This window comes from Macaca thibetana, chromosome 15 (genome assembly GCF_024542745.1).
Source record: "Macaca thibetana thibetana isolate TM-01 chromosome 15, ASM2454274v1, whole genome shotgun sequence".
In the NCBI taxonomy this organism is placed as follows: Eukaryota; Metazoa; Chordata; class Mammalia; order Primates; family Cercopithecidae; genus Macaca; species Macaca thibetana.
The window spans coordinates 100001513-100027067 of NC_065592.1; the positions used below are offsets into that span (position 1 = coordinate 100001513).

Here is a 25555-nt window from a genome sequence, read left to right on the forward strand (position 1 = left end):
TTTTAAGGATTAAATAAGATAACATATATATAGGGCATATTGCAGCCACCCCTAAAATGGTACTAGCTCTTATTGTGATGACTGTTGTTTCCATTAATATTTTTATTACTGTGTATTGGGCTCAAGTTCTGTTCCCAGCTCTTTCCAGGATCGCTAGGCAAATCCGTTTCCATTCGTGGGCATTCATTTTTTTCTGAGGCTATAATATGAGAGTCAGACTAGATAATGTCCACAGGCCCTTTCAATTTTAAGTTATTTGATACTATAACTCCATGATTGTACTTTGAAATGTGTTTGCAGCATCCTAGAGAAAAAAAAATCTAACAATCAGAATGCACACACCAAGGTGACTAGAGGCTTGTATATTCCTACTTAGCCATGACATATCTACCACCCTGATGTTTAAAGATACTGGTAATTCAAGTACAAAATATTCTTAGTGGCCTCTTTTTTTTTTTTTTTTTTGAGACAGAGTGTTGCTTTGTAGCCCAGGCTGGAGTGCAGTGGCACAATCTCAGCTCACTGCACCTCTGCCTCCTGGGTTCGAGTGATTCTCCTGCCTCAGCCTCCCGAGTAACTGGGATTACAGGCACGTGCCACCACGGCTGGCTAATTTTTTGTATTTTTAGTAGAGACGGGGTTTCACTGCATTAGCCAGGGTGGTCTCAATCTCCTGACCTCGTGATCTGCCCACCTCAGCCTCCCAAAGTGCTGGGATTACAGGCGTGAGCCACTATGCCTGGCCCAGCCTCTCCTTTACACACACACACACAAACACACACACATCATGAATAGATACATATATACATACACACACATATGTATTATACGTATGTGGGCAGCAGGATCAAGGGGGATGTGGTTAGGCTGTGGATTTTCTATGAGGGAGAAGGGGAAGGTAAAAGTGTCGAGGGGTTTCTTGGCTGTGTGCAGCCCTATCAGTGCTTCTGTGTCCCTGAAAACTGTAATTATGTTGTGGCCAGTGTGGTCATGGGCAGAGGTTGCAGCCTGTCTGTTGATGCAAATTTAAATGTGATCCCTCATTTGTTGTGAATTTAAATATTGTGTAGTTATGCCCTAGGGGGTACAGAGTTCATGCAATGTAATTAGGACTTGGGACAGCATCTTGGGTTTTTTTGTGTGTTTTTGCTTTTTGAGACAAGATTGCGCTCTGTCACCCAGGCTGGAGTGCAGTGGTGCAATCTCAGGTCACTACAACCTCTGCGTCTTAGGCTGAAGCCATCCTCCCATCTAAGCCTCCTGAGTAACTAGGACTCATGCCACCATGCCTAATTTTTGTATATTTAGTAGAGATGAGGTTTCACCATGTTGCCCAAGCTGGTCTCAAACTCATGAGCTCAAGCAATCCACCCACCTTGGCCTCCCAAAGCGCTGGTATTACAGGCGTGAGCCACCATCTCTGGCTAGAGGCAGCATTTTGATGACTCAGGTCACCATTGTCATCTACATTGTTTCAGTAGCCCCTGTTTTAAAAGCTCATTTTATCTTTCTGTGATACCCACTACTGTTATTTTGTTATGTTACTTTGTAATACCCATTGTTGCATTTGCTTTGTAGTACAAGGAGAGTCTTGATCTGACTGTGTAACTTGTGGCACACCCAAAGGTTGTAAAAGCTGTTTTGTTAACCATTGTAACATTAGCAGAGGTTCCTGCCTCACATGGGTAAGCAAATGGATGGCCTGTGTAGATAACCATTAGCATATTCATTGGCTCCTGTCACTGTAGGGGGAGGCCGTTTGAAGTTGATTTGCCAGTTCTGATAATGGCTTTCCTGTGAATTTCTCCTCCCAGGCAGTGGGCCCAGTATCTAAATTTCTAGCAAGGTACAGTCCCTAATAATCTTGCATAAATGTCTCTCTGCTGCGTTGACTCCTCTGTTAATAATTCCTTTTGACCAGGCGCGGTGGCTCACGCCTGTAATCCCAGCACTTTGGGAGGCAGAGGCAGGTGGGTCACTTGAGGTCAGCAGTTTGAGACCAGCCTGGCCAACATGGTGAAAACCTCGTCTCTACTAAAACTACTAAAATGAGCCAGGAGTGGTGGCTGTGCCTGTAGTCCCAGCTACTTGGCAGGCTGAGGCACAAGAACTGCTTGAACCCAGGAGGCAGATGTTACAGTGAGCCCATATCGCACCACTGCAGTTCAGCCTGGCGACACTACAAGACTCCATCTCAAAGACAAATAAAAAATAATAATTCCTTTCTGGAACCCCATGATGCCCAAATGCCCTGACCTCTCCTCTTGCATGCCCACTGGAAGAGGGGAAGGGTAGCTCATCCCAAAACTCTAGGACTCTGCCTCCTTCAAGAGGCTTACCTGCCGGTATGCTATGGTTAGTTCATCAACTTTGGTGTTGTGTCATGCCTCTTCCATGTCTTGTCTGGTATGAGCCAAGGTACGGTGCACCAAGGTAGGCAGAATGGGAGCCAGTGTAAGTGTTAGTGCAGCATCTTGGCTCCTGAGTAAATATGAATTAACACCAGGCCAAACAGTAATTTTTCTCAGGCAAGGTTTAATGGTCTTGAGCTCAATCAAAGCAAGGGAGCAGTGCCCAGGAAAAGGACTCCAGTGCTACAGCCAAAAAAGCTCAGCTCTTGTCATTTTAAGGAAGGTGAGGCAGAGAAAGGAATGACGTAGAAGCTGTAGGAGTTAAAAAAAAAAAAAAAAGAGGAAAGAAACACAAAAAGTGGCTCAGCAGTCAAAGGCAGGTTTATTTTGGAGAATGAACATGAGAGGGACTTCTGGCTGATTTCAGTCAGGAGCACTCTCCCTTACAGACTAAGAGGATTTCAGTGTTTGGGGGCAAGAGAGCTTATCACAGGCTTGGAATGTTTCTGTGTGGAGTTGTTTATTGTGGGTTTGGAATGTCTCCGGTCGTGGGGGAGGTTATCTCGGGGCTGGCATGTCTCTGGTTGGGGAGGGGTTTATCTTAGGGGTTGGAATGTTTCTGGTTGGAGATGTCATTTGTGGTTTATGGTCATGCTGACCTTAGCTGATGCCCTTTGGATTTAGGCGGTTTCTGAACAAGGGGAATTTTAAAATGGTGCTTGTCCAAGATGGTGATGCTCCTGCTCTGTCAGAAGCCTGTTTAGGCAAAGTTTTCTTTGTGCCTGTACAGTGGGGCATCATGCCCTAACATACACTGCATAATTAGAAAATGGCAGATAAGCCCCAATGTGGGCAGAGATTTTCATATTACATTGAGAGTATGAGGAAAACTCAGTGAAAGGTCAGTGCTGGAGTCCATCTTGTCTTCAGCCAACTGGATCTGGTTCAGTTCTCATAGAGAATGCCAGAGTTTTGTTTTAGTAACCTTGGAATATGGTCAGGTTCTTATCAGGAATGCTACAGTCCGGCTTTTAGCAACCTTGGGAGACATCACTTAAGGTGACAGTCAGTTTCTTCTATTTATGGTTAAGAATTCAGCCTGACCAGCTAAGTTAGGAGAGGCTTCCCTTCTGCTGTGTGACTTGGGTCAGCTTGTTAAGGAGGCAAGAAGGTAGGGGAGGTAATATGCCCGGACATGGGAGCCCCGTGAGCCTCAGTCTACAAAGACCAAGTCTTTTTCCTGTACTGTCTCATAATGATTATTTTCCCTACATCTTTTTACCCTGAATATCTGGGCCTTGTATTTTCCAGCTCTGATATTGCCCAAGTCCCAACCAAGTAGTTAGCTCATTAGCCATGAACCAGGAGTTTGTGAAGATATAAACCTTGGGAAAATGGCATATCTATTGCTAGGAGTAGTGCACATGTGGAATGAGTGTCTGAATGGGGTTAAAGGGTGTAGCTGTCCTTGGTCTGAGTTCCGTATGCCCTGTGCTGACTCATCAGTAATGAGAGGCTATTGGATTTCTTGTTTTGAGATTGCTGACCATCCTCCCTCCACTCCCCACTGAGCAGGAGGCAGAGGCATTTTCAGTGTTTTGGCAAGTTGACCTCAGTGGCAGGGTATGTGGCTATTTTCTCATGGAATGTGACACTCCAGTAGGACTAAATGTGGGTGGATTCTGTAAATACCATTTCCACTGTAGTAAGGAGGTTTCTGTTGCTGATCCAATTTTATAGTGAGCTTTTTCCATTACCCAGGGCATAACAGGAATCTCGGTTCATAGGGTAAATTGGCTCTGCCCTAGTAAGGGCTTCAGTTTTGATAACTAAAAAGCAGAAAAGTTGTGGGTGACTGGATACGAAGAAATATGGGAGGAAGGGATGTATTGGTGCCAGAATCCCATTGTTGATTGAATCCCTTTACTGATGTGGGCGGTTAGAGAGCTTCCAGGAGATTGTCTTTTGCCAAATTGGCAATAGTTTACCTCTCTGAGTTCTAGGTGTAGCCCAACACTTTAACAGGTCAGGAGGGGTCTTGTACCTTATGTGGGGCAACTGTCCATCCCCTGTCAGTGGGGTGCTTGCTCACAGCTGTGATGACCTGTGAAACAAAGTCTTGGTCAGGACCAGTGAGGAGGATGTCACTGATATGATGCCAAAGCTAAGTTTCTTGGGGGAAGTGTGGGGCAAGCATCTAGGTCCTCTTAGCAAAGTCCAGGTGTAAGTAAAGGCCTTTCACTGCAGTGCAGGCAGTCAGGTAAAGCTGTGCTGTTGACTCTCAAAGGTTAAGTCAGATTGTGGTTTGCTGTCATGAAAAAGTTTTAGTGAATAAAACATGTTAGCCAATTCTGTGCAGTAACTCTAAACCATTTGCCCATGTTGTTTTAAATATCATCCATTAAGGTGACAATATCTGGTAGAGATGCTCTAATGAAGAGAACAGCATTGTGTAGCTTTGTATAGTCTATAGTAAGTCCAGTCATCAGTAACAGCTTTAAGCACAGGCTTAAAGGAACTGAAAGGTGAGATGGTAGGAATCAGCACTTCTTCTTACCCAAGTCAGTCCTGACAGGCTGGCACCCTTCAGTGTCCTGTCTTAGCCAGCACAGTGATGTATCTGCCACCTCAACTGCATAGAGGAAGGCTAACCGGTTCCCACAGGGAACCCACCCACCAACAGTGTAAAAGCCTTAGGCTTGTTGCTGCTGACTGAAGAGGTCCATTCAATAATGGGAACAAGAACAGAAGTATTTTTTAGCAAAATGGAACTAACCTTATTTATTTATTTAGAGACAGAGTCTTGCTCTGTCGCCCAGGCTGGAGTGCAGTGGCACAACTTCAGCTCACTGCAACCTCTGCCTCCCGGGTTCAAGCAATTCTCCTGCCTCAGCCTTCCGAGTAGCTGGGATTACAGGCACACACCACCACACCTGGCTAATTTTTGTATTTTTAGTAGAGACAAGGTTTTGCCACGTTGGCCAGGCTGGTCTCAAACTCCTGACCTCCGGTGATTCACCCACCTCGGCCTCCCAAAGTGTTGGGATTACAGGCGTCAGCCACCATGCCTAGCCCTAGGGACTAACTTTAATAGTTAAGGGGCTTATTAATCTTCCTTCCAAGCCTGTCACGTCCTTGAAGGGTCCCTTGAAAGCATGAGTGCTTCCTGGGATTAGGGAGATTTGAGCATCCACATCCAACAGAGCCAGGCTGTGGTGGTTATTTTTTGGAGCCCAAACCACAGTTAATGGAAAAGGGTGATTGTCTTTCAGGGGAACCTGATTCCATGATCACCAGATCCCTGTGTAGGGCGGGTACCTGCCACTGGTGGAGATGAGGGGCAGGCACAGAAGGCGGGGATGGCTTGAAGGAGATACCATAATCTGACCCTAGTAAGAACTGTAACTGCCCCACGGGTTTCCCAGAGATCATCCAATTTGGGACCCCCTTGTCCCTTAGGTTCTAGTATAACCTCTTTTGTTCATCGTGGCAGAAGCATGGTTGTAGGTGGTTTGTTTGGCTTGCGGGAGGGAAGCAGCCTTGTGGTCGATGGCAATTTTGAAGTCAGGCCCAGATAGGGAAAGAATAAGACCCTGAGATGTGGGATTAGGACATTTGAGTGGGCGATCAGAGAATTTTGACCTCCCCGCTCAGATTTCCTGAGGCCTCCTGATGGCCTTACACGAAGTATATGGGAACCTTGGCTCCGTATGACCCCAGGCCCTACTATAGCTTTTGCAAGGGGGAGGCAGGTCGGGCAGCATGGGCTGTGCCACCGTCTTCTCCCACCTGCTCCAGGGTGTCTGATGCTTCTTGCAGACAACTCTGGGTGCCCCAAGAACAGGTGAGTCATAATGATAAACAATTTATCGTCTTTTAACCAATATGTGGGGGTGTGGGTGGGCATGAGGCCAAGGGAGCATCCCTTGTCCTCGGGAGGGAAGCTTGAATGGTGAACCCAGACTGAGGACTCTGGTCCCCACCTTGGAGCCTCCTTGCTTTGAGTAAGGCCACATTTCATGAGTTTTGGGGACCATGACCTGCCAAGGATGGCAGATAGAGGGACCCAGTCTCCTGGGCCCAGGCCTGCCCAGTTTCCTCCAGTCCTACCACCTGGAGCAGGAGGGCCCAGCACCACACTTGGCCTCAGGGCTCTTTCTCATGGGTGACCAGGTGACCACTCAGGTCCTGGAGCCTGGCCATCCCTGCCTCCTTGTATGCCTACTCCTGCAGCCTCATTGCCAAGGTGACTGGTTGCTATTTGGGCCCCCTAAGGTCACCGACTTGGTCTTTTGGGGTTTGCACAGGTCCCAAGTAGCCATGCACTGCTCTGAGAGGGCTCGCCCTGCCTTGGGCTAGATTCCAGTACTGGTCAGACCCACAAGTGGCTCAGTCTCTTTGGTGATCACCTTGGCTGCTGGGGGCCCCAGGCTCGGGTTGAGGCCAGATCAGATGCCTCTGGGGCTGGACCTTGTGCCGTGTTAGGGGGCTCTGTCCCACAGGAGGTCAGCATGAGGACACAAGACATCCTGCTGGCTAGCCAGAGCTATGAGGATGCCACACACCCCCTTCCCTCCAGAGGCCTCCAAGTAGCCATCTTCCCAGTGGACGGTGGTTCCAGCTGGCTGAGGGGCCATCCCGGGCTTCCAGGCAGCTTGCAGGGCAGGCTGCTGTCCTAGCTCCTTCCAGACCACGCAGGTCAGTGAAACTGACAGGGATAGGACACAGGCCACTGTGAAGGGAGGTGTCTTGAGCTCTTCCTGTGGGTCTTCAGAAGGCTGGGCACAGGTTGATGATGGGCCCCAATGGGGTTGCAAGGCCAGTCTGCCCATGGCCTTGGAGGTAGCCAGGACAGATGTTGAAGGGATGGGGGCCCAGCATTCCTGCCCAAAGCAGTACTGTGGGAACCAGGGGCCCTGACATCAGGGTCTCTGGGGAGGTTTGAGACTGAATCCCATTGCAGTAACCACCAAACAACTGATGGTCTGCCCTGGGCTGGGGACAGGCTGGCCAGACCCTGAGCTCCTGTGGCCCCCAGAGAAAAGCCTGTGGCCCCAGGCTCTTTGGAGACCCTTATGCCACTAGGGGCCTCAGCCTTGGGAAGAGCCTGGCCAGGCAAGGGTCAGGGAGGACCACACTCCTGTTGTGTGGGGGCTACCCTTATGGGGAGGCGTGGTCTCACTCTTTGTCACCCAGGCTGAGTGCAGTGGCGTGATCACGGCTCACTGCTGCCTTAAGCGATCCTCCTACCTCAGCCTCTCATGTAGCTGGCACTACAGGCGCATGCCACCACACTTGGCTAATTTTTTTTTGTGGAGACGATGTCTTGCCACATTGGCCGAGGCTAGTCTCAAACTCCTGAACTTAAGCAATCCTCCCACCTCAGCCTCCCAAAGTGTTGAGATTACAGGCATAAGCCATCACACCCAGCTGATTTTTCCTTCATTTTTGAAACACAAGAATAATTATATAATTTTCATTTTTCTAATGTCCTTGTTGAATTTTAGTATCAAGACTATTGCTGGTGTCACAAAATAAGCTGAGTAGGCTTACTCCTGTATTCTCTGGAATCGTGACACTTTATTAAGTGATTGGTAGAATTTAGTAGTGAAGCTATCTGGGCCTGGAGATTACATAATGAAAATATTTTAATTTGGAGGTTCAATTCCTTTTTAACAGTTTTAAGACACTTCAGGGGTTTTTGATTATTGCAAGTTGAATTTTTCTATGGATTTGTCAATTTTACCAAAATTTCGCATGTATAAAGTTACTTCTAATAGCCTTAGTCTTTTGAATCCTATTCATTTCTAATATTGATAATATTTGAGACTATATTATTAGGTACATACAAATTTGGAAAATTTTACCAATGAACTGAATATAATTAGAACTGAATGTGTTTACCACTAGTAATGATTTTTGCCTTGAAATTGTATCTTATACTAAATAACAGCTCTTTGCCTTAAAATCTTTTTTTTTTTTTTTTTGAGACGAGAGTCTCACTTGCACGATCTCGGCTCACTGCAACCTCTGTCTCCCAGGTTTAAGCGATTCTCCTGCCTCAGTCTCCCAAGTAGTTGGGATTACAGGCATGCACCACCACACCCAGCTAATATTTGTATTTTTACTAGAGATGGGATTTCACCATGTTGGCCAGGGTGGTCTTGAACTCCCAACCTCGGGTGATCTGCCCACCTCGGCCTCCCAAAGTGTTGGGATTACAGGCATGAGCCACTGCGCCTGGCCTCTATTATTTGGTATCAAATAACTACACCACATTTTCGGTTTCTGTATGCATAGTAAATCATTTTTTATCCTTTTAATTGCAAATGTTATATACATTTTAGACTTCTCTTTGAAGTTCTCTTAGAAGCTTAAAGTCTGCAAAAGATGTGGCTGGAGAAATAAAAATAGGCCATATCATGAAAACATCAGACTTTACTGAAAGCCAAGAACAAGGGCTGAATATGTTTTCTCTCTCCACTGTGCTTGATGGCCAACATCTGTAGCAGTGTTAGTGACCCTCAGTGCTCACAGAAGAGTTTATCCACATGAAGCATAAAATAAACATTTTTAAAATAAAGGATGACTGGCGCTGGGCATGGTGGCTCACGCCTATAATCTCAGCACTTTGGGAGGCCCAGGCGGGCAGATCACGAGGTCAGGAGATCAAGACCATTCTGGCTAACACAGTGAAACCCTGTCTCTAGTAAAAATACAAAAATTAGCCAGGTGTGGTGGCACCCACCTGTAGTCTCAGCTACTCAGGAGGCTGAGGCAGGAAAATCACTTGAACCCAGGAGGCGGAGATTGCAGTGAGCCGAGGTCGCGCCATGCACTCCAGCCTGGGCGACAGAGCAAGGCTCCATCAAAAAATAAATAAAAATAAAAATAAAGGATGGCTAAGAATAAGTTTCTTTAGTCTGTTTTTATCCTTGAACCACAATCATACTCTTTATTATTATATAAACTTTTAAATATTGGTATCTGATACCGTAAGTCCTTCCATCATTTCCTCTTATGCATCTGGTTCCACTTCCTTCTATGTGTTTTTTATAATCGCCTTATCAAATTATTATAAGGAAAAAAACACTGGCTGGGATTATCTTGGGATTTATTAAATTTATAAATTAATTCCAGGAATGCTTGTTTCCTTATATACACAGCTGCTTGTGGCTCACACTCATCCTGAGGGAGTAGATGTTGGTAAACCAGCCTCATGTGCGGAGGCTCTCCTGCTGGATCCCCAACTGGAGCCATCCCTGGGCCTAGACTTCTGTCTCCCTCACTTGCAAATGAGTGCTCAGTCATGTGAAGCACACAGGAGGCCCTCAGGGCAAAAGTGGCTATGTCTGGTGCTACCTTCCCCGTGACCCCCAAAAACGAGGGCCATGAGACAGTGCCGCCTTAGCCATTTCCCTTGAGAGAAATGGAGGAGGAACAGACGTAAGGCAGAGCCACCTGAGGTTTTTAGAATCTATAATCTCACATACTGAACTAGTGTTTAATGGCTTTGAGAATAAAACCAAACCAAATCTTCCTTCCACTTGAGTTTCCAACATAAGGACACCTTAACTCTCTGCACTTCTCCTTGACCAGGAGGCAGCACTCGGGGAAGCAGCACCAAGGCAGGCAGTGCCATTCTGCATAGGCAGGCCTTGACTGGCAGCAGAGCTCACTGTTCTGATGTGTTCTGATGAGCACACAGAAGTTAAGGCTCACCAAGCACAGGCCGTCAATCTCCTCTGCTCAGCTGGATGTTCTCATGCTCTTGGCTGGGAACATGACCTCTGCTTTGAAACCAACTCTCACAAGGGCTAAGGGGCAGGGTGTGGTGTGGGCCTAGTGTGGGCATGGGGAGGCCTTGGAGGATGGAACCAGGCAGGTGGCAGAGGAACAGGTGGACTGAGTGGTCCTGAGGAGCAGGCAGACAGGATCAGGGCCAACTTCTCACCCCTCCGGGATGAAAGGCCGGATCAGCTCTGGGTTCAACAGCGACTCTTCAAGAGGCCGGTCCACGTGGAAGTCATGGATGTGGGGGGGCCCTGGATGGGCCTTGGGGGCAGGTCCCCCTAGACGTTGAGGAATCGGCAGCTCAGATGGATGGGCAGGCAGGGGAGCTGTGAAGAAGTACTGATGGAGGAGAGCCTGAGGGTGGCAAGTAAAGAACAAGCAGAAGGAAACTAGTCACCTCCCTGTCCCCACCTCAGGCAGATGTTCCTTCATCTATGCATTCAGCTGACTCAGTGTGTCTGGGTGTTTCCTGAGCATCTACTATGTCTGAAGCACTGTTCCAGAAGCTGGGGACATAGCCATTAATAAAACAGACAAAAGCTCTGTTTTTCTGACATAGGTGGGGGTGGGGGGTAATAAACAAGATGAAGTAAAATACACAGTATGTCAGATAATGATTAGTGCAGTGGAAAAGAGAAAGCAAGACAGAGGAATGAGGAATCCTGGAGAGAGGTTGCAGATCTGAAGAGTCATGAGGGAAGGCCATCTGAGAGGTGACATTTAAGCCAAGACTTGAGACATAAGCAAAAGGGACATGAGGCTCCAGGGCAGGGACAAAAGTGTACAGACCCCTGGGGCTGGAAAGGAGTGAGCACAGGGCACAAGAGCAGGCAGCGTCATAAGGCGACGGCACCCAAGCATATGACATCTGTGGGCCACAGAAAGGACCCTGGCTTTTCCTCTGAGATGGAGCCACAGGAGGGCCCTGGCAGAGAAGGAATGTGTCCTGTTCTACTTGGATAAAGTTACTCTCTCTGCCAGGTGGAGAAGCGATTACATGGGATGAGGGGAGACCCAGATTCTGGGAGGTAATCCAAGAGATAAGGGTCACACGGCTTGGGTACACTGTGGACACAGAGCCCACAGGAGTTGCTGACACTGGAGACCGAGAGGGTGTATGTGAACACATGCTGCTGGTGTTGAGTGCAGGGAGGGGACAGGGACCCCTGAGAGAGACACCCTGACACGTGTCAGCCCATGCTCCTATGGTCCTCATCGTCCTCCCAGGCCTTCCAGCCATAACCAGCCTTCCTGGGTCCTCTCCTCCAGGCCGCTGCACACCATTTCTCCCCTCAGTGAACACCTCCTCAAACATCTCGTGCTTAAACCTGCCCTCCACCAGGAAGCTTTGCTTGAGCCCACAGTCGGCCTCGCCTCTCTCCTGGGGCTCCCACACCTGGAGAACATGACCTCTTGTGACCATTTGGGCCTGGAGCTACCTCACCACCAGAAGTACCCTGTGGAGGCAGGTCTGATTGTTTACCCTCTGGGTGGGGCCCAGGACAATCCCTGCACGTGCCAGATGTGCAGAAAATACTTGCTAATGGAATAAAGGAATGAGTCCCCAGTGACTCTCTTACTGTATCTGCCACAGGGTCGGGGCAGCCCAGAAGCCAGCACCCTGGACATGCGCTCTCCTGTGAGTTGGGCATGCCCCTCTTGTGGGCCACCCTCAGGGGAAGTCTGGGGATGTCCAGTGAGGTCTACTCATGACAGGCACACCTGCTCCAAGGCCCCTGTCCCCTGGGTTCCAGATGCCTGGTGCTGGTCCACGCCCATCACAGGTTCTGAGGGTCACTGACTTGATGGGGTCACGTGGCTACCAAGTACAAAGTACCAGGGCAATGGGGAGGGGAGCTGAAGGAGCAGAGACCATGGCCTCTGGCCCTACCTTGGAAGCTGCGATGCGCTGGCGAGGAGGGTAGAGGAGGAACTGACCCAGCAGATCCAATGCCTGGGGAGAGGCGTCGGGCAGTACCTCCTCCAGGGGCACGGGCGCCTGCTCCTTAAAGGAGATCTTGTTGTAGTCCGGCAGCTCAGTGAGCTCCTGGGCCAGGGAGAAGGAACAGGGTATAATGAGAGTAGTCCCTGACCCTTGCCATGCCCTCTGCTGTTAGCTCTCAGCCCCTAACACACTCTCACATGGGGGGTGCTCTCCCACCCGTGTGTTTCCCCGACCCATCATTCATTCACTCACCCACCCCTATATTCCTTCATCCATCCCCTTGCCCTCTGAGATGACAGCTCTGTGCAGAGCTTGCTAAGACACTGCACATGTGTGTACTGGGGTGAAAGGGACAAAGGACAGGACCTACCCCAACCTGCATGACAGCAGGAAGAGGAACCCCTGAGTTGGGCCAGGACAGTGGTGCCTGTCCATCAAGGGGGGTTGGGGCCAGGAGAGAGAAGGTTCAGGGGAGGGAGTAGTTACTTGCTCTTGGGAGTGGAGTAAACCTGCCCCACACCCACCTCACCAAGGGCCCCTACAAACCGGCCAGACTTGAGGGTTTGGTGTGCCCAAGATGCGAAGCACATAGCAAAGCTGTTCAATGTCGTTCTCGCCCGGGAAAAGGGGGGACCCATTCAACAGCTCCCCCATGATGCAGCCGACGGCCCTGTGAACACAGAGCCCCAAGCAGCTCAGAGATCTCCCACCATGGACCACAGACCCACCCACAGAGCAGCTCTAACACTGCACTCCAGGGCAAGGCCCCACAAGCCAGCCCTGGAGCCTCACGTCCAGAGGCCCAGTCCCTGAACCCTCAAAGCCCTCAACCCTGTAACCCAGAGCAAAGCCCCAGCTGTTCCAAGACTTCTCAGAGACTCCTGCTCTAGGACGCTTCTGGGTCAGACCTGCAAACCTGCCCCAAATCTCAGAACCATGGGCATTGCCAACTATCTTCTTCCTGCAAAAAAAGCTCAGAGCTTTCATGTCCAAGGACACGGGCCTCTGACCAGCTCAGAAATACCATATTCTGGGATCTAACTCCAGCACATACCAGCTCAGACCACCTCCCCATCTAGCCCAGAAAGCTTCCCACCTGGGGCCACCATTCTCATCCCACCTGGCCCCCACCCAGCTCGAAAACATCATAGTGAGGAACCCCAACCCCAAAGTGCTCAGAATACCCCAACGGGGAAAACACCCTTAAGGGAGCCTAAACTCCCACCAGGGAAAAGACCACCAAACAGCTCACAGACCTCAGAGCCTAGCAGAAATCCATGAGCCATGTTACCCTTTGACCACCCATGGGGGTCTCACCACAGATCGACGCCCTGGTCATACTGGCGGGCACCATACAGGAGCTCAGGGGCTCGGTACCACCTGCAAGGAAGAGGGCTGGTAGGCACTGGGCTGAGAAAAGGATGCCTGGGGAGGTGACCCCAGCCCCATGAGCAATGTCTGGAGAAAAGGCCCAGAAGCATCTCTTCCCCATGGAGAGGACTGGAAGGGATCTGGCCCTCCCTACCTGGTGGCCACCTGGTGTGTGTAGAGGCGGCTGCTGTCTGGGGAAAAGACTCGGGCCAGGCCAAAGTCCGCTATCTTGAGCTGGCCTGAGGCGCTGATGAGCAGGTTGGCAGGTTTCAGGTCCTGGGAGTACCAAAAGAAGCATCAGTCCCTCCAAATCCCCCATAGGACCTTGGGACAGGTGGGCTTGGCAGTCTAACCACCCAGGTCAGCCCTGGTCCCCGCCTCCTCCAGGGCCATGCCCTGGCTGCTTACCTGGAGGCCTTGACCAGCTCTGTCCCAACTTCTTATCACACTTTTTACAAGGGCTACCCCCATCCCCAAGCCGAGTCAGCTCCCCAGACCCCATGTCCGGCCTATGCTGAGACTGACCCGATGCACAATGTTGTTGGCATGGCAGAAGGCGACGCCCTTGAGCAGCATCTGCAGGTAGCTCTTGACCTGTGCCTGGGCTAGTGGCCTCTGGGCATGGCGCACCACCTCGGCCAGGTCTGACAGCATGAACTCAAAGGCCAGCACAAAGCCTGCACCGTGTGGGAACACAGCCTTCAGCTGCACCACCTGTGGGCAGGACATCCTGTTAGCCCCCAGACTCAAGTCACCAGACCCTCTCTGTGACCCTGAGACCCCAGTCCATGCCCTGACAGAGGACCCTGTATCCAAAAAGAAAGCGAAGAAGGTGACATGGACCTGAGCTAAGAATCAGAGCTCCGTGCTCATGATTTGCTCTGCTCTCCTGAGATAAGGTGGGCCCCCACTCTAATTCTCCATGAACACTAAAAGAAAAGGTCTAAAAAAGGTCATTTAGTGGCACCATCTGGTCTGCCCACCCAGCCCACCTGCCTGAAAATCATCTGGATGGTCGCACATGAAATGGTCACACAGGTCTCCTCCTGTTTCCTCTAGAGCCATTGAATCCCAGCACCAAGGAAAGGACACCAGGAATCCCACCTTTCCCAGTGCTGGGACAGCTACAGACACATCACAAACACTGAGGCCACCACTGTCAGAGGAGCCAGGCTACACAGAGCAGTGAGCTGAAAGACAGGACTCTTAATGAGCTCACAGCGCAGAAGACAATTTAACAAATAAATGAACAAATGGGATATATTCAGATTCTGTAAGTACAGGAACCAAAATACAAGGGGGCCGAGTGTGCCATCTCATGCCTGTAATCCCAGCACTTTGGGAGGCCAAGGTAGGCAGATGGCTTGAACCGAGGTGTTTGAGACCAGCCTGGGCAACATGGTGAAACCTTGTCTCTACAAAAAATTAGCCAGGCGTGGTGGCACATGCCTGTAGTCCTAGCTACTTGGCAGGCTGAGGTGGGAGGATCACCTGAGCCCAGAAGGTTGAGACTACAGGGAGCCAAAATCACACTTCTACCCTCCAGCCTGGGTGACAGAGTGAGACCCTGTATCCAAAAAAAAATCAACAGAAATATAAGAGGATAGTGTGACTCTGTGAGTGGAGAAAAGGATACTTCTTTATTTAGGTGAGTGGGGCTAGATGAAGACCCAGTTTTTGGGGATCTGGGGTGAAGCTCTGAGCAGGAGGAAAAGCAAGTGCAAGGCCCTAACGCCAGCGAGGCTAGAGGGATGTGAGAACATGAGGTCGTTTAAGGGAAGGATGTGTCTGCCCTGTTCTGTGCTCCTGGACCCTAGGTAGGTGCTGGTCACTGGAGCGATGCCTAAGAAGCTGTGTTGAATGAGAGAAAAGGGAGAGGCCAGCTGGAGGTGGGCACATGGTGATAGTGCTCTAAGTGTGAAGAGAAGCCACCAGGGCTCTTTATGCAGGGGAGCCGATGACTTACACTTTTGACAAAGCCCTCCGGACTGTGGCTACGGAGAGCAGTGGGGAGGCTGCCGCTGTCATTCTGATGAGTGGTGATGACGACTTGGGCAAGGAGCAAATCTAGAGTATGTTTTAAAGTTAGAACCTTCAGAATTGCTGACCAACTGGATGCAGGGACCATATCATCAGCTTCCTTATGAATCTCTCTCCACCCATCCCACACATGTCTGTCTGGAAGCCCTTTTATCTTCCTCAAAAAATCAAAATGGCCTGATTGCTGTCTTCTGATTTTTCAGGTAGTACACAACCATTTAACAGATCAAAACGCATGCACACATTCAGGTAAGACATAAAATCCGAAAGAAGAAAAAGAACAGAAGAAAAATCCTGCAGTCAATCTTACAGTGTATTCTACCAGACTTTACAACAGATATGGCACACACAAATACACATTCACATATATATTTCCAAACAAAACTCAGATGACACAAAATTTTGTAACATGCTTTTGTCATCCAATATATCATGAATATCTCCAGGGAACAGCACAGGTAACTCAGAGGATCACAGAGACCCAACCCTGTTACTCTCCAGGGAGTCAAATACATTCTCTATTTCGACATGGATGAGAGAGAGCACCAAAGAGTAATGACGCTAGGGGTGAAAGATGCCCCTCTTCCTGTTCCAGTAGCCCCTCCAGGTACCCTATCACAGCATGAACCACACTAGGTGGGCCCTGTTGCCTCTGTCTCTTGTTAACACATTTTAGTCCTCAGGAGCTGGGTTGGAGCTGGTTCCTCTGTATCACCAGTGCCCAACACAGGGTAGAGCCTGCGGGAGATCCCAAGGGAAGAATGTCTGGACTCTAAATTAAACCTGGGCCAAACCCTCTACTGACTAACGGAGGGTCCATGAGCTGGTGACATAACTGACATAACCTCCTCCTCTCACCTGAGAAACAGAGATCCTGAAACCTGCCTTGTACAGTAGTAAAGAGGTCTCAAAATGACAATGTGTATAATGCCTGCAGAACACATCGGGAGCTCAACAGGTGCTAGTTACATTACAAATCACTACATGTTTTGAGAAAAAAATAAGTCGGTGAATGAATGAATACATTAAGAAATAAGTAGGTAAATGAGAGTGAATGTGCGAGAAATGAAAGAATGAAGTAAATGAAGGTGAACAAGTGGACAAAAAAGGGCAAAAAGGGGTAAGGAGGCAGATGAATGAGCAGTGTGTGTGAGTGACAGAGAGAGGAAAACCCTGAAAGCTGGTGAAGGCGTAGCTGGAAAAATGAAGGCACAAGGAAGTGGGAACGAACAACGGAGGGTGAGAATACGATGCCCCCCCTCCCCTACTCACATACTGATTGTCCTCCATCTCCTGCAGAGCCTTAATCTCCCGCAGGGCCTGGTTAGGGATGCCATCCTCCAACCGCCTTAGGGCCACCTTCTTGAGGGCAACTATCTCGCCAGTCTGCAGGATAGAAGGCAGACACTGCCAGCCCACCCTCGGCCGGGAAAGAGATGAAGGTGGGTAGGGGGAGGGTGGTTGCGAGAGAGAGACGCGCCCCCGGCCCGGCCAGAAGCCCTCCTCTGGGGTCTAGGACTAGCCTGAGACCCAGGCGCTGGGGTAGGGGACCAAGCCAGCTGTGCGGAGGGAAGCGCAACGGCCCAAAATAGGTTTAGAATATGAGGTTTTTAAAACTGTACTGGATGTAAAAAGGGAACCGAAACAGCTTAGAGCGTTAGCCGGAGGGTGGCGGGGGACACCCCTGCCAGGCTGCCTGCCGCGGTCCGGCCTCACCTCCACGTGCTTGGCCTTGAAGACGATGCCGTGGGCGCCCTCCCCGATGCGGCCCAGGATGCAGTACTGGTCCATTCCGGTGCAGTCGGTGGGCCTGGGCCCCTGTGACCCTAAGCTTCCAAATCCCACTTCTCCGCCCCACACCGCTCTGAGCACGCACGCTGTTGCCTAGCAACAGCGCGGCAGCTGACCACCGGGGCGGGTCCTGTGGGATAAGTCCCCAGGAGAACGGAAGCTGCGTCGAGTCAGGGGAGACAGCTCCGGGCTCCACTGCGCCTTTTCCTCGCCTTCCGCTGTCACGCAGGAGCAAGCTTAATCCCGCATAAAAAACCCACGCGCAGAGAGCGTGCCCGCAGCAGGGCCCACGGAGCAATGGCGGCTGGCACCTCCTATCTGCCCCGCCTCTGCGTCACGTGACTAGCTGCTTCGGAGGACGCAGCCGGGAAGGGCGGGCTCCTTCCCGGGCAGGCCGGAAGCTCCGCACCTGTAAGTAGAGGTTCCGGCTTCGACCGCGCGCAGGTTCTGTTTTCTGGCTCTGAGACCCAGGCACAGTGATGAAGACAGGCCCCGAGCTGCGTTGGGGAAAGAGGGTCTGTTGGGCCTCTTGTCTTAAAATGTCAGTTGGCTACGTGCACCCACAGGTTTTTAAAAGGGCATACTCTGAAGGCCGGGCATGGAGGCTCACGCCTGTAATCCCAGCACTTGGGGAGGCAGAGGTGGGCGGATCATCAGGTCCGGAGTTCGAGACCAGCCTGACCAACATGGTGAAACCCCGTCTCTATTAAAAATACAAAAAAATTAGCCGGATGTGGTGGTGTGTGCCTGTAATCCTAGCTACTCAGGAGGCTGAGGCAGGAGAATCGCTTGAACCCGGGAGGCAGAGGTTACAGTGAGCCGAGATGGTGCCACGGTACTCCAGCCTGGGTGTCAGAGTGAGATTCTGTCTCAAAAGATAAAAATAAAAATAAAAGGGCGTACTCTGACCCAGACAGGACAGAATAGGCCTTAAACTTCTGAAAGGATGCTCAACTTCACGTACAATAAACAAATGTAAACTAAAGTTACAGTTTTCCACATACTGGATGGCTAAAGATCTCAGGTCTAATAGTTCATTGACCAAGCCACGGGGAAACAAGCACTTTCATACATTGCTGGTGGCAGCATAATTTAACTATGTTGATCCAAATCACAAATGCATAGACCCTCCGATTCAGCAAAGCCACTTCTAGTAATTTCTCTAATAGACACGTTTTACACGTGTGAAATGACAAGTACAAAGTTACTCCATTGCAACGTTGTTTCAACAGCAAACTATTGGAAACCACAGATGTTCATCATTGTGGTGCATCCTTCAAATGAAATATGTGTCTTTTTATGTACAGCAATGGGAAGATTTCTAAAACAGGTTGTTAAAAAGGCAAGATGCAAGATAGAATGTATAGAGTACCACTGAATGTATAGAGTATCATTTAATAAATGGTGCTGGGAAAACTGGCTAGCCATATATAGAAAGCTGAAACTGGATCCCTTCCTTACACCTTATACAAAAATTAATTCAAGATGGATTAAAGGCTTAAATGTTAGACCTAAAACCATAAAAACCCTAGAAGAAAACCTAGGCAATACCATTCAGGACATAGGCATGGGCAAGGACTTCATGTCTAAAACACCAAAAGCAATGGCAACAAAAGCCAAAATTGGCAAATGGGATCTAATTACACTAAAGAGCTTCTGCACAGCAAAGGAAACTACCACCAGAGTGAACAGGCAACCTACAGAATGGGAGAAAATTTTTGCAAGCTACTCATCTGACAAAGGGCTAACATCCAGATTCTGCAAAGAACTTAAACAAGTGTACAAGAAAAAATCAAACAACCCCATCAAAAAGTGGGCAAAGGGTATGAACAGATACTTCTCAAAAAAGACATTTATGCAGCCAACAGACATATGAAAAAAATGCTCATCTTCACTGGCCATTGGAGAAATGCAAATCAAAACCACAATGAGATACTATCTCACACCAGTTAGAATGGCAATCATTAGAAAGAAACAATAGGTGCTGGAGAGGATGTGGAGAAAAAGGAACACTTTTACACTGTTGGTGGGATTGTAAACTAGTTCAACCAATTTGGAAGACTGTGGCGATTCCTCAAGGATCTAGAACTAGAAATACCATTTGACCCAGCCATCCCATTACTGGGTATATACCCAAAGGATTATAAATCATGCTGCTATAAAGACACATGCACACGTATGTTTATTGCAGCACTATTCACAATAGCAAAGACTTGGAACCAACCCAAATGTCCATCAATGATACACTGGATTAAGAAAATGTGGCACATATACACCATGGAATACTGTGCAGCCATAAAAACGGATGAATTCATGTCCTTTGTAGGGACATGGATGAAGCTGGAAACCATCATTCTGAGCAAACTATCACAAGGACCGAAAACCAAACACTGCGTGTTCTCACTCATAGTTGGGAATTGAACGATGAGAACACTTGGACACAGGATGGGGAACATCACACACCAGGGCCTGTTGTGGGGTGGGAGGACGGGGGAGGGATAGCATTAGGAGATATACCTAATGTAAATGACAAGTTAATGGGTGCAGCACACCAACATGGCACATGTATATATATGTAACAAACCTGCACGTTGTGCACATGTACCCTAGAACTTAAAGTATAATAATAATAAAAAAAAAAGCAGAAAATGAAAACACTAATCAAAAGAATGCTAGAGTGGTTACATTATTAGAAAATAAAGTGGACTTCAGAGCAAAGAGAATTACCAGAATCAAAGCAGGACATTATCGTGATAAAAGGATCAATTCACTAAGAAAATATAATCAAAAATGTGGATGCACTAAACAAAAAAAATGAAAGAAGAAGTAGACGCATCCTCAGTTGTAGTCAGGCACTTTAACACTCTTCACAGTAATTGACAGAATCACCAGACAGAAAATCAGCAACGGTGTAGAGGAACTGAACAGCACCATCAACCAGGTAACTACAGGGTTTTCTGTAGATGGAGACAAGCTGGTTGTAAAATTTACATGGAAAAGCAAAGGCACTAGAATAGCTATTTTTTTTTAAAGTTTTGAAGGTAAAGAATAAAGTTGGAGGAATCACCCTACCCAATTTTAATAGGTTTTATATAAGCTACTGTAATCAAGATAGCATGATATGGCAAAGGGCAGATATACAAATAGATGAAAGGGAATCGAGTCCAGGAATAGACTAACACTAGTATGGCCAACTGTTTGTTAGTTTTCAATTGACATAGAATTCACATACTATAAAATTCCCCCTTATAAAGTGTGTGATTAAATGTTTTTAGCATATTTACAGTGTTTTTGTTATATACATAAGATTGCAACCATCATCACTATTTAATCCGGATAGTTCGTCACCCTCCAAAAAGAGCCGACACCCATCAGCAATCACTATACATTCCTCCGTTCCCCCAGTCCTTGACAACTGCTAATCTACTTTCTGTCCCTATGGAATTGCCTCTTCTGAACATTTTATATAAATGGAATCATACAATAAGTCACCTTTTGTGCCTAGCTTCTTTCCCTTAGCATAATATTTTCAAGGTTTATTCATGTTGAAATGTATATCAGTACTTCTTTTTATGGTTGAATAATGTTCCATTGTATAAATATAGCATATCTTTTATTTATTTATTTATTTATTTATTTATTTATTTATTTGGAGATAGTACCCCTCTGTTGCCCAGGCTGCAGTTCAGTGGCATGACCATTGCTCACTGTAACTTTGAACTCTTGGGCTCAAGAGACCCTCCTGCCTCAGCCTCCTGAATGTCTAGGACTACAGGTACACACCACTATACCTGGCTAATTTGTTTTAAAATTTTTGTGGAGATGGGGTGTTGCTGTGTTGCCCAGGCTGCATATCCTGTTTATATATTAATCAGTGATGGACATTTGGAGTGTTTCCATTTTGGCTATGATAAATAGTGCTGCTATGAACATTTATGTGCAATTTTTGTGTGAACTTATGTTTTCACTTTTCTTCAGTGTCTGCATAGGATTGGAATTGCTGAGTCACATGGTAACTTTTTGAGGAACTTCCACACTGTTCAAAGTGGCTATACCATTTTACATTCCCAACCAGCAATGTATGAGAGTTCCAATTTTTTCACATCCTCATCAACACTTGTTATTGTCTTTTTTATTCCAAACATCCTAGTGGGTGTAAAGTGGTATCTCATTGTGGTTTTGATTTTCATTTCCTTGATAATCAGTGAGGTTGAACCTCTTTACTTTCATTAGAGATATTTGTAGTTTATCATTGACTTATATAACAATAGAGTTATGTATTCTAGTTGTTAGTTCCTTATCACAGGGGTCCCCAGACCCCAGGGTCACAGACTGGCACTGGTCTGTGGCATAGCAGGAGGTGAGCAGCTGGCAAGCTCGCATTACCGCCTGAGCTTTGCCTCCTGTTGTATCAGCACCAGCATTAGATTCTCACAGAAGCGTGAACCCTATTGTGAAATGCGCTGTGAGGGATCTGGATTATGAAATCTGAGGTGGAACAGTTTCATCCTGAAACCATCCCCCACCTTCCATCGGTGGAAAACCGTCGTCCACAAAACCAGTCCCTGGTGCCAAAAAGGTTGGGGACCACTGTCTTATCAGATATATGATTTTCAAATATTTCTCCTATTCTGGAGATTGTCTTTCATTTTCTTGGTAGTGTCATTTGAAGCATAAACATTTTTAATTTTTATGAAGTCCAATTTATCTATTTTTTGGAGGTTGCATGTGTTTTCGGTGTAATATCTAAGAAACCGTTGACTATCCCAAATCACAAAGATGTATGATTATATTTTCTTCTAAGATTTTTATAGCTTTAGCTCTTACATTTATGTCTTTGATTCATTTTTAGCTCATTTTTTTATATGGTGTGAGTGGGGGTCCAACTTATTCCTCTGGATGTAGGAATAACCAGTTGTTCAGCAGTATTTGTTGAAAATATTATTATTTTCCTTTGGCATTGTCTTGGAACCCTTGTCAAAAACCAGTTGTACATAATGTATAAGTTTATTTCTGGACTCTCAATTCTGTTCATATGGATATAGATCTATATGTCTATCCTTATGCCAGTACTACCTGATCTTGATTACTGAAGCTTTGTAGTAAGTTTTGAAATCAAGAAATGTGAATCCTTTAACTTTGTCTTCCTTTTTCAAGATTGTTTTAGCTATTCTGAGTTCCTTGGATTAAAAAAAAAAAAAAATTTGTCCTTGGAAGACTTCAAAATTTTGATATAAATTTTAGGATTAGCTTCTCAACTTTTGCAACAAAAACAGCCAACTAAATTTTGTGAGGATTGTAGTGAATCTGTACATAATCTTACGATGAAAATACTAATCCCCATGAAGATAGGATGTCTTTCTACTTATTTAGATCTTGTTTAATTTGTTTCAGTGTTGTTTTGTAGTTTTTCCTATCATCACTCTTAAGTTCAGTCTTTCACCAAGTCTTTGGACATGGGCACAGTGCAGCCAAGTTCTTTGCTAAGGTGTAACAAGGGTGACCCTTCCTTCAGTTCCCAATAAGTTCCTCATTTCCATCTGAGACCTCGTCAGCCTGGCCTTCACTGTCCCTAATTTTATCAGCACTTTGGTCACAACCACTTAACCAGTCTCATAAAAGTTCCATACTTTCCCTTGTGCTCCACTCCTCAGTATTAATTTTCCGTATTAGTCCATTTTGCACCACTGTAAAGGAATACCTGAAGCTAAGTAATTTATTTGTTTTTTATTTTTATTTTTACTTTTATTTTTCATTTTTGACACAGAGTCTCACTCCGTTGCCCAGGCTGGAGTGCAGTGGCACAATCTTAGCTCACAGCAACCTCGGTCTCCCAAGTTCAAGTGATTCTTGTGACTCAGGCACCTGAGTAACTGAGATTACAGGCATGTGCATCACACCCAGATAACTTTTTGGTATTTAAGTAGAGACAGGGTTTCACTGTGTTGGCCAGGCTGGTCTTGAGCTCCTGACCTCAAGTGATCTACCCACCTCATCTTCCCAAAGTGCTCAGATTATAGGCCACAGCACCTGGCTGAGGCTGAGTAATTTATAAAGAAAATAAGTTTATTTGTACACGGTTCTGCAGACTGTACAAGAAACATGGCATCAACATTGGCTGAGCTTCTGTTGAGGGCCTCAGGAAACTTTTATTCATGGTAGAAGGCAAGGGAAGCTGGCATGTCATATGGGAGAGAGGGAGCATGAGAGAGGGGGGGAGATCCCAGACTCTTTAACAACCAGATCTGGCTCGAACTAATGGCACTAGAGCTCACTCATTAATGTGGGAGAATGCACCAAGCCATTAATGAGGGATCTGCCACCATGGCCCAAACACCTCACACCAGGCCCCACCACCAACATTAGCAGTCACATTTCAATGTGAGATTTGGAGAAGACAAATATCAAAACTATCTCAACAAGTTGTTCTTCTTTTTAAGTTTATTCCTAAAAATGTATTCTTTTTAGGCTATTGTAAATGGAATTATTGTCTTAATTTTATTTTCAGATTGTTCACTATTAGTGTGTGAAAATCTAATTGATTTTCATATATTGATCTTGTATTCTGCCACATTGCCAGACTCATTTGTTAGCTTTAACAATTTTCATGTGAATTCCTGTTTTCTACATGCAAATTTGCATTATCTGCAAATGGAGACAGTTTTATTCCTTCTTTCTAATCTGTATGCCTTTTATTTCTTCTTCTTGTCTGACTGTCCTGACTAAAATTTTCAGTACAATGTGGAATAGAAATGGAAAAAGCAGGCATTTTTGTTTTGTTCCTTATATTAGCAGGAAGATTTTCAGCTTTTTTTTTTTTTTTTTCAGACAGGATCGCTCTCTGTCACCCAGGCTGGAATACAGTGGTATGATCATGGCTCACTGCAGCCTCAGCTGCCTGGACCCAAGTGATTCTCCCACCTCAGCCTCCCAAGTAACTGGGACCGCAGGTGCACACCACCATGACCAGCTAGTGTTTAAAAATTATTATTTGTAAGATCAGGCACGGTGGCTCACGCTTGTAATCCTAGCACTTTGGGAGGCCAAGGCGAGTGGATCACTTGGTCAGGAGTTCAAGACCAGCGTGGCCAACACAGTGAAACCCTGTCTCTATTAAAAATACAAAAATTAGCTGGACGTTGTAGCAGGCACCTGTAATCCCAGGTATTCAGGAGGCTGAGGCAGGAGAATTGCTTAAACTCGGGAGGCAGAGGTTGCAGTGAGCCAAGATTGTGCCATTGCCCTCCAGCCTGGGTGATAAAGCTAGAATCTGTCTAAAAAAAAGAAATTGTTATTTGTAGAGACAATGTCTTGCTATGGTATTCAGGCTGGTCTTGAACTCCTGGGCTTAAGTGACCCTCCCACCTCAGCCTCCCAAAGTGTAGGGATTACAGGCATGAGCCACTGCACCCGGCCACTTTCAGCTTTTTATCATTAAGTAAGATGTTAGTTGTGGGATTTTTGTAGATGACTTTATTAGGTTGAGAAATATTCTTACTCTGTTGAATATTTTGTGTCCTGAAAAGGTTTTGGGTTTGTCAGTTTTTTGTGTCTTTTGAGATTATCATATAGAGTTTGTCCTTTATTAATATAGTGTACTACACTGATTGGTTTTCTTATGTTGAACCCGGTTTGCGTTTGTGGGGTAACTCCCACCTATTCATTGTGTCTAATCCCTTTCTTAAAAAATACACTTGATATTTTAGAACAGTTTTAGGTTCATAGAAAATAGAGCCGAAAGTACAGAGTTCCCACACATGCATAGCACTCCACACCATCCATATCCTGCACTGGAGTGGCAGATTTACTAGAATTGATGAACCAACATTGACACTTCATTATAATCCAAGTTCCATAGTTTACCTTAAGTTTCATTGTTGGTGTCATACACTCTCTGGGTTTTGGCACAAATCTAATGGCATGTATCCACCATTATAGTGTCATATGGAATGGTTTCACTGCCCTAAAAATGCCCATGCTCTACCTCTTCTTCCCCTTGCAGCAACCGCTGGCAACTACTGATGTTTTTGCTGTTTCCATAGTTTCACCTTCTTCAACATGTCATATGGTTGGAATCAGAAAATATGTAGCCTTTCCAGACTGGCTTCTTTCACTTAGTAATGTGCAAGTTTCCTTCATGTCTTTTCATGGCTTATTAACTCATTTGTTTTTAGCGCTGCATAATATTTTGTTGCCTGGATGTACCAAAATTTATTTACCTACTCACCTACTAAAGAACATCTTGGTCTACGGCCATACCACC

The 25555-nt window shown here is 46.8% G+C and overlaps 2 protein-coding genes across 4 annotated transcripts in view; one reads left to right on the plus strand and one right to left on the minus strand.

Annotated features, from left to right (window-relative positions):
• LOC126936845 (double homeobox protein 4-like protein 2) overlaps positions 1-25555 on the plus strand; it is a 93905-nt gene that overhangs the window by 48992 nt on the left and 19358 nt on the right. The window lies entirely within an intron of this gene.
• Positions 9278-17636, minus strand: CDK20 (cyclin dependent kinase 20). 2 transcript variants are annotated; one of them, XM_050759636.1, is made up of 8 exons: positions 17218-17630; positions 16774-16887; positions 13987-14175; positions 13616-13737; positions 13408-13470; positions 12637-12760; positions 12037-12192; positions 9278-10499 (listed from the first exon to the last, which is right to left on the minus strand). In XM_050759636.1, the coding sequence occupies exons 1-8, from the start codon at positions 17290-17292 to the stop codon at positions 10302-10304; spliced, it is 1041 nt and encodes a 346-aa protein (XP_050615593.1). In that variant the 5' UTR covers positions 17293-17630; the 3' UTR covers positions 9278-10301. The 2 variants fall into 2 exon arrangements, with proteins under 2 accessions (XP_050615593.1, XP_050615595.1); XM_050759638.1 differs by lacking the exons at positions 12637-12760; positions 13408-13470 and having other exon boundaries at positions 10424-10499; positions 17218-17636.